The sequence below is a fragment of the Protobothrops mucrosquamatus genome, unplaced genomic scaffold, assembly GCF_001527695.2.
Source record: "Protobothrops mucrosquamatus isolate PMUCROS unplaced genomic scaffold, P.Mucros_1.0 scaffold423, whole genome shotgun sequence".
Lineage (NCBI taxonomy): Eukaryota > Metazoa > Chordata > Lepidosauria > Squamata > Viperidae > Protobothrops > Protobothrops mucrosquamatus.
The window spans coordinates 450073-459831 of record NW_015386751.1 but is presented as its reverse complement, the minus strand read 5'-3'; the positions used below and the strand labels follow the sequence as shown (position 1 = coordinate 459831).

Genomic DNA, 9759 nt, shown 5'->3' with positions numbered 1-9759 from the left:
CGTCCCGGTCCAGAAAGGGCCGCAACTGGTAAATCAGGCGAACCTGATAAAACGCCCCCCTGGTCACGGCCGACAGATGGTCATCCAAAGTCAGCCGTGAATCCAGGAGGACTCCCAAGTTGCGCGCCCTCTCTGAGGGGGCCAAAGATTCGCCCCCTATAGTCAGCGATGGCGTCAGCTGACCATACCGAGACGCCGGTATGAAGTCACTTTGTCTATCTTAAACATACTGCCACTCTATTTCATCATTCTTGTATTACAACAGAAACAGGGAAAAATATGTCAATATATCCTTTTATATATTTCCATCATATGCTTTCCTACCTGATCTTCCTGCAGCTGCTTTTTCCTAAATAAAAAGCCTCAAATGTTTTAGATTTTCCATATAAAATAACTGATAATTTTGACAGACTGATAACACACATTTTATAATTCTTTGGTATCCTTTTTTTAATGTGACATAACCAGAGCCTATTTTCATGGCCCTTCCTAACAACCCATAGCCATGGTTTTTTCTTTTTTGATTAATTCTGCACACAGCAGTGCACATTTTAGAGTGGTTTGGAAGAAACATTTTGAAGCTTGCTTAAACACAGGATCTCTGGTATCCATTAAAAAATGGATTTGACTTTTTTAGACTTTGAATGAACTTGTAAAAAAATGATGATGATGATGATGATGATGATGATGATGATGATGATGATGATGATGATGATGATGATGATGACGACGACGATGATAATTTAAATCAGGGGTCTTCAAACCTGGCCCTTTTATGACTTGTGGACTTCAACTCCCAGAATTCCTCAGCCAGCATGCCTGGCTGAGGAATTCTGGGAGTTGAAGTTCACAAGTCATAAAAGGGCCAAGTTTGAAGACCCCTGATTTAAAGAATCCATTAATTAAAGATAATGCAAATTGTAAAGCAGCTGTGGAAGCCAGAGAGCAATGGGCAGAAAGAATGGGCAGAGAGGTGCACAAGCATTTTCTCTGCCTCATTTCAAAGGGTGCACAGTCCTAATGAACATAAAGTTTCTTTGCTTCTTTTCCACATTATTTTTCAAGTAAAATAGCAGATGTGGAATCCCAAACTGGAGTGTATTTCCAATCCATATATTTAGGGGAATAACCATGAGTTTTTCGCTTGAAAATGCACTTCACCTTCCCTCTGCCTTTGAAGCTGCAAAGTATTTGCTGCAAATACTGTAATGGTACTGAGATAGGATCAAACGGGAGTGATAACCTGATCTCTGGGATTATTTTCATCTTTAAAAAGAATGCATGTCCAAGCTAAGTCTAGAAATCTAGTGACTTACTAGATGTGTTTGGAGTACAGCTCCCATCCTCTCCAGACCAGTGATTAGGAATGTGGAGAACTGTAGTTCCAGAACATCTGGAAAGCGGCATATGCCCCACCTTTATTTTTAAGATGTCTGAAATTTACTGGCTTCTGTGTTCTTTTGGTTTATAGAGAGCGATCCACTCCTGCACAGTCCTTCTTGTCTTTTCTACAGAGGTTGAGTAGAAGCCTCATATTTTCCAGTTGTTGGTATGCTATAAGTCTCAGCCTCATCCACCTTCAGCCCTCCTTGCCAGAGGGCTGGGAATTACAACTGAGCAACACAGGGAGACTGCAGGCTTCCCATCCCACCCAGTAATGATTTGATCCAAAGATAAACCAAATCTTACCAATTCTCATGTTCCACTAGGTTTCTAATAAATTTATTACATCTATAGGATTATAACATCTGCAATGGTTATTGAATTTCTGTGTTCTGGCATCTTGGCTTCCATTATTAGAATATGAGTACCTATTAAGGACATACAAATCCTACCATTTCTGTTTAAACGTCTGCAGTCAAATTGTAGTCCATCTCTTTCAGGAAAATTTCCAACATAGCAAGATCTCAAAGAAGCTGTCGTCTTAAACTGGGGTTAAGAGCTGATGTCATTCCCTCCCCCCCCCAGAAAGTGCTATAAAAATTGCTCTACTCAGGCACAAAGAATTAGGACCACCAGTTAGGTTTCAGCATAGAACAGTGATGGCGAACCTTTTAGAGACCGAGTGCCCCAAAACCACCCCTGCCCCGCTCCGTCTCCCACTTTGCCTGCTCCGACCCCGCCTGCCCCCTGCCCGCCCGCCCGCTCGCAGGGCCATGCACCGCCTCCATGGCCCGCCGCAGCAGATCACCCAGACAGCCCTGAAGCGCCATGGCAGCCACGGCCTCCACCCATACCCTGCAGCAGCATCTGCACACTATGGGGCTCGAGGGCGGAGTCTTGTCCCTGCTGCCTGGCTATGTCCTTGGCTGTGCTGCTCTGTGCGGGCTGTGCCTGGGGGCAACTCTCCTCCAGGGGGGCTTCTAGTGAGGAGGGGGCCGTGGGGGAGGCAGGGCTGGGGCAACTGCATGCGTGCCCACAGAGAGGGCTCCGAGTGCCGCCTCTGGCACGCATGCCATAGGTGCACCATCACTGGCAAAGAAGATTTATTCAGCCTTATACAGGCTGTCCTCGACTCACAACAGTTCATTTAGTGACCATTTGAACTTACAATGGCCCTGAAAAAAGTGACTTAGGACCATTTTTCGCACTTATGACTATTGCAGCAGCCTCATGGTCACGTGATCAAAATTCGGACGCTTGGCAACTATTTATGATGCTTGCAGTGCCCCAGGGTCATGTGACCCCCTTTTGCAATATCCTGACAAGCAAGGTCAATGGGGATTCATTTAACAACCGTGTTGCTAACTTAACAAGCGCAATGATTCACTTAGCAACTATGATAAGAAAAATCGTAAAATGGTGCAAAACTCACTTAACAAATGTTTCACTTAGCAACAGAAATTCAAGCGTGGTCATAAGTCGAGGACTACCTGTTCAACACCACATTGGCACCAGATAAGGGTCAATGGAATTCAGGAGGGATTGGATTTGGAGCCCTTGTGTTAATGCAGTGACTCTAAGCTGATGATGCATTTAACTCTACTCCTCCAATGCAGTTTGCTTTTCTCCTACATCCTTGTAACCTTCTGTGAGATATGCAGACTATAGTTGGCAGGTAATATTAAAAAAAACCCAAACTACTTCTTTACTACTAATTAAGATGACACAATGCAGTGGGTATTTATGCCTTGGCACAAGGCTGGAACTGAATAGCATGCCACTGGAGCGCCCTCAGGTCCAGACTTTTGGCACAGTTGTTTGGGAAAACATCCCAATTAATCGGTCAAGTTCTGCCGATCTGCTGCCCTTAGTGATGTCCAGATTTGCTGCCTGACTTCGTGGTTAAGGCCTTTACATTGATGAACAGATTGAAACAAGAGATTCTGGGCATGAGAATATACCTGGTTATATATGTTGCTTCTGCCATGCACAGATGTGAACTTGGACTGGGAAGTGTATGTTTGTTTGTTTTTACAGGGCCTAGATTGTGAGGATAGTGGTAGCAACATGAGAGGGATGGGCTGTGGTAATGGCATGTCCCCTCCAAAAATGGGGCAAGCCTCCCTTAATCAGGCCAGCCTTATGCTTGCTAGCCAAGCCCAGAACCACAAGCTAGGCTGACGTGTGGGCTCCTAAACATCTGGAAGGAAATGGTTCCAGTTCTTTTAATTGCAATAAAAACTCCTTTGGAAAGAAAAACTGTGGGCTTGGAGAAAGACATGCACATTTTTGGAAGCGGGAGGGGATCTGTGGTGTGTGAAAGGCGGGGGGTTGGTCCCATTTGCAATGAAAAAGGAAAGAAATAGATCCTGGAAAAGAGATTTGATAGCAGAACAACAAAGGGAGAGATGGTGCACAGGGAAAAGCAGAGATGTCCTGGCACCCAGCCATTCCCGATCACCCCAGGAAACAGAAAAATTAGGACATAGCTTCTCAGCTACCACCAATACTACAGTACCATATTGTTATTGTCACTGTCATCATCACATTTTGACTTCCCTTCCAATTCCCAGAATTTCTAGACAACATAATTAAGACTAGGAATTCTGGAAATTGTAGTCTTCACAGCTTTGGAAGATGTCAGATTGAGAAAGTCTTCCTTAGCTTGTTCAAAGCCTGGAGAACTTTTCTGGCTATCCAGATATTGAGGAACTAGAGTTCCCAGCAGCCTTAGCCAACCTGGACAAAGATGAAGTTTCTGGGAGTTGCAGTTCAGCCGATTCTGGAAGATCTTAATTCTCTAGACCTGATTCCAGTCATCTTCACAGCTTTTATAATAGATCAGTGCTCTTTGCTCAGTGGAAAAACTGAGGCAAGGAAGATTGAGGCAAGGAGCCGTGGTGGCACAGTGGTTAGAATGCAGCATTGCAGGCTAATTCTGCCAACTACCAGCAGGTCGATCCTGACTAGCTCAAGGTTGACTCAGCCTTCCATCCTTCCGAGGCCAGTAAAATGAGGACCCAGATGGCTGGGGGCAATATGCTGACTTTGTGTAAACCACTTAGAGAGGGCTATAAAGCACTGTGAAGTTGTATATAAGTCTAAGTGCTATTGCTATTGGCTTGCCTGAAGCTACCTTGTGAGTTTGTGACAAGGACAGGGTTGGAGCCTGGGACTTCCTGTTTTCACCATAGCCATGACAGGTGTCTCAACTTAGCGTTTGGCTTTGGGGGCAGGACAGCCCAGAGTGCTGAAAAGAGTATGGCTCTTAATAAGCTTTTTGGTCTTCTTTTTTCAGACTGTTTTCACAGAAATGCGCCAGGAATGCAAGTGCCACGGGATGTCAGGCTCTTGCACTGTGAAGACCTGCTGGATGCGTCTGCCCACCTTTCGGACTGTGGGGGACTTCCTCAAGGATCGCTTTGACGGTGCTTCCCGGGTCATCTATGGCAACAAAGGCAGCAACCGAGCTTCCCGCATGGAGCTGCACCATCTGGAGCCAGAGAACCCAGCTCACAAGCCTCCATCCCCTCACGACCTGGTCTATTTTGAGAAGTCTCCCAACTTCTGCACTTACAGCGGCAAGACAGGTACAGCAGGCACGGCTGGACGCTTCTGCAACAGCACCTCCCCAGCCCTGGACGGCTGTGAGTTGCTATGCTGTGGGAGGGGTTACCGCACCCGGACACAGCGAGTCACAGAGAGATGCAACTGCACCTTCCACTGGTGCTGTCATGTCAGCTGCTTGAACTGCACCAACATGCAAGTGCTACACGAGTGCTTGTGAGCAAGGGAGAGGGAAGCAAAGGACATGCTAGGCCAAGTCAATGAGAAACACCCGGATTGGAGAAGATGACCTTACAAAAAGGCTCAGGCTGCAAGGCACTCACCTCACATATATGCACACACGCAACCACAGGCTCATCTCCCTATTTCCCCACAGGAGCACAGTACCCTTTCTTGGCCCAGAAGGAAGACATCTTTGTTGTTACAAATATCTCACTTCCCTATGTTGGGTGAATCAACCCAGGCTAAGATAGCTTCAGACATTCATGAGAATCAACATGGTTATGCATATATTTGCCAGGCCCAAGTCTGTAAGGAGCTCTTTTTGTGTTTTTTCATGCTAGTTGAGATTGTCGTGTAGAGCTTAATTTAAACTAGATCTGAAAAATTCAATCCTGGGGTTTGTAGCTTCCAGGTTATTAGGTATATTTTGATTGGTTGAAATCTTTAGTTCCTTTCTTTGTTTCTGGACCTCCTGGATGACTGGAATGGGGAGTGGGGTGGAACACCTTGGACTTCAGGCAGAATGGCTTTCCCTCATCTGAGACACACGCTCAGGTCACAAGAAGTGTCTTCCCTATGTATTTGACACTTTTCATTTTACAGACCTCACACAAGCTTCTCTGAACTGACCTTCAGGTGTGTAAGTCCTGTATATGAGAATTAGAAGCTAGAGCAGGGGTCTTCAAACTTGGCCCTTTTATGACTTGTGGATTTCAACTCCCAGAATTCCTCAGCCAGGCACGCTGGCTGAGGAATTCTGGGAATTGAAGACCACAAGTCATAAAAGGGCCAAGTTTGAAGACCCCTGAGCTAGAGGGACCACGTTTTCCCCCAACTACTTTGAATGTAGCACCAAGAGAAATGCAACTCAAAGCATATCATTAGAGCACTGGTGGTCTCTGAATAAAAGAGGAAACACAATTGAGCTGAAGGTTCTCCAGTGATTGATCCCATAATAATGGATGTCTGTTGATGTATGCATGTCCATCTTTCATTTGTGTAATGGGATGGTACTAGTACAGGTAGTCCTCAATGTACAATAGTTCATTTAGTGACAGTTCAAAATTACAACAGCACTGAAAAAAGTGACACAATCATTTTTCACACTTACGATCGTCGCACCATCCCCATGGTCACATGATCAAAATTTGGATGCTTGGCAACTGACTCATATTTATGGCGGTTGTGATATCCCAGAATCGTGCGATTCCCTTTTGTGACATTCTTGCAAACAAAGTCAATGTGGAAGCCCGATTCACTTAACAACAGTGTTACTAACAACTGCAGTGATGCAATTTAACAACTGTGGCAAGAAAGGTCATAAAACGGGGCAAAATTCACTTAACAAATGTTCCACTTAGCAATAAAAATTTTGGGCTCAATTGTGGTCGTAAGTCAAGGACCACTTGTACTGGCTCATTTCCCAACCTAGGTGCCCTCTAGATATGTGGACCACTGTCAGCAAAAGCATTTCAGTTCATTCTGCTATTTGGTCCACATGTCAGAAGAACAGCCAAGCTGGGGAAAGTTGTCCTAGAATCTGGCCTTAGGTGCTGCATCTGTTATCTAGCCGAGTGGCAGTCGGGAGATTTGATATCTCAAAGACAAGCACTGTTCAAGATCCAAGGAAGACAGGCAGCTCCCCTTTAATTACATGTTGCTCCCTGTGCTTACAACTGTTCTCAAACACAATTTTTGTGCCTCTGTGTGGGGGTGGGGGACATGCATGCAAGGATGTGTATGCCTTCTGACTTATGAACTTTTTGTTAAGAAAATACGCTTCTAGAAAATATTGATTTTTTTTTTGACACTTCTAGAAAAATTTCCCTCCAAAATTTCATTTTGCTCTCATCCACTTACTCAGATAAACCCCCTGGAAATAATATGCACTGAAGAAGTGACCGGGACTGCTAATAATTTTGCAGATGTGTGTAAATAAAATATTTATTACTGCTTGTTTCATATTCCTTTAGGCCTGAAACAAGGTTCTTGCTCCTAGACTTATGGTTTCTGAATCTTTTTGCAACATTTTAGAGAAGAATAAAGCATATATTTTTTATCAATTTAACTGAGCTTAATGTATTTGCTGCACTATACAAAGGAGCCAGAATTCAAATGCCTGATTCTGGATTGCTTTGCATCACCTTGTTCCTAACTGTGCATTGATTGTGCACAGATGTGGTTGGCATCCTTGTTGAGGTTGGTGCAATTTATAAACACTTGATGCCTAATTTGAACTCTCAACACAGATCATGGAGTTCTGTCTGGCAGCTTTTGCTCTAAGCCCAATTATTTGCAGCTGAATGAGAACATATATTTGGAGAACTCGGCCAGCCATCAGTTAAAGTCTCCAAGTGTTAGATAATTTACCACATCCCTTGCTGATCTGTTCCAATATTACTGCATTATTAAAAAGCTGCATTTCAATTCCAGCTTGACCTTGTTATGATTGGGTCTACTAGGTTAAGAAGCTTGTCTCTTCAAAGAATAATGACAGGGTCAGAATATGTAAACAAAACCAGGTTATCATGGCTCATTCACCACTTATAGAAAGAACATTTATTAAACAAGTAGCTCAAGCAAAGATAAATCCAGATTTGCCTGGTTAGAGAGACAAATAGTTATGTGATCAGGGATTGTACTTGGCTTGTTATTGAAACAGATTAAAATATTGTTCCAGGAATGCCAATACATATTTTGATTTTTAAAAGAAGAGTCTATTGAGAAATAAATCTTAAGATAACTGACAACTGTCATTTTAGGCATTTACTGGAACATATTCCAAAGAGGGGGGGACCAGTTATACCTTTATGCACCTGAGCAGGTGAAAGGTCCATGCAGGGACCTGTCCATTCATCGATGGTGCTGAAAACAAGAAGTTTTGGGTCTAACGCTTGTATGTTGAGCAGCTTAGGCAGGTTATTGGCACTTTCAACGACTCTGAGGATCTCTGCAGTATCCATATCTTTTGTTTCTCACTTTCAACTGCAAGGGGGAACATAACTTGGCTCCAGAGGAGATAGTTGTAGGAAACAAAACATTGGAGGACAGAAGCCTAGAGGCTGCATAGAAAGAACAAGATGTTCTTTATAGTGCTTCACAAGAAAGGCAACTTGATAGAGTTGAAGATGGATAGCAAAGAAGAGGAGCAGAGGCCCAGGTTAAAGGCCATCTTTGAGATTGGATAAAAATAATGCTATATCTAATCTACAGCTTTCAATCTTCAGTAATGCCAAAAATTGTTTCAAGAAGGCTAACACATACAGTATAAAGCAGGTCACATACTTTCAAATGGCATATAAGGCATTTTCCTGTTTAAACAATTGTGAAAGATCATTATGATACACCTGCCCTAGAATTCAGAAGGAGATGTAAAGGAGTCCACCAAATTCAGGGCTATTGAGTAATTAGATTTGGCTATTGAGGCTAAACATAGACAAGAGTCTGAGCCATATGCTTTCCCCTGAGTATAAGAGCATGAGAGATCAAGTGCCTCCTGATCCAGGTCACCAAATAAGTTATGGAGGCTGAAAAAAACATCCATGGGTGGTGGAAGTCTTCCCTTTGAATAATCATTTATTTTTAGTTTGGTATTTGAATCTTAGGAAAGTTATTTGACATGTAAGATCTCCATCCATCTCACTGCTTGATCCAGGACTTCATTTGAGGCTTTTCAAGGTTGTGCCACCATTGAGCAGTCTTGCCTTGCTGGTATCTGTTGTGCTTGGTTCACTCTGACTGTCAACAGCAGCTGTCTTGGAGGGCAGCAGCTCAAGAATTTTTGAGATATGGCCCAGAATATATAGCATGGTCCATATTTGCTGGATTAATCTCAGCAGCAAACCTGTTAAATCTAGGGATGATGCTCAGGCCATTTCATGCCTGAGGGAAGCCAAAAAGAGTGGCTGTAGGGCTGATTCTTCCTTCAACCAAGAAATGTGTGAATAACCTTGGGCCAGTTGTACTTTCACAACCCAACCAACCTCACAGAGTTGCTACTGCGAGGACACAAAAGAAGAGGGAACACTTTGTACCACCAGCTTGAGCTTCCACAGAAGGCTCAGCCCCAACAGGAAGTTTGAAGAAAATGATTTTGGGGGAAGAACATCTATAAGAGTTAGCTACAGCTATTACATTTCTTATTTGATAGCCAAACTATTTCCTTGTTGCCTGAAGGTTAGTACATAGCCATGTCCAAGCACCATGCCATTCCTGACAGTTGAACTGAAAAGCTTTATTGGAAGGCTGTTCTTTTGGTAGCCAATGTGTGCAATCAGGTAGGGGCTGCCTTTCCTCCATAGAAATAGGATGTGTTAGAATTAATTTCTACTTAATGGCAAAAAAGCCAACATGGGTTTGTCAAAAACAGATCATGCCAGACAAATCTTATTGCATTCTTTGACCAAGTGACAAAATTAGTGGATCAGAGGAATGCTGTGGATATAATTTACTTGGACTTCAGTAAGGCGTTTGATAAAGTACATCACGACCTACTACTTGATAAGATAGAAAAATGTGGGTTAGACAGCATCACCACCAGATGGATCCGTAGCTGGCTGACCGGCCGTACTCAGCATGTGGTCCTCA

General features: G+C 43.5%; 1 protein-coding gene across 1 annotated transcript in view; it reads left to right on the top strand.

Annotated features, from left to right (window-relative positions):
* Positions 1–5170, top strand: part of WNT1 (Wnt family member 1) — a 20923-nt gene extending 15753 nt beyond the window's left edge. The window contains exon 4 of the mRNA XM_015816326.1: positions 4682–5170. Coding sequence (XP_015671812.1) covers positions 4682–5170 — 489 coding nt within the window. The remainder of the gene's footprint in view (positions 1–4681) is intronic.
* Positions 5171–9759: the final 4589 nt, after the last annotated feature.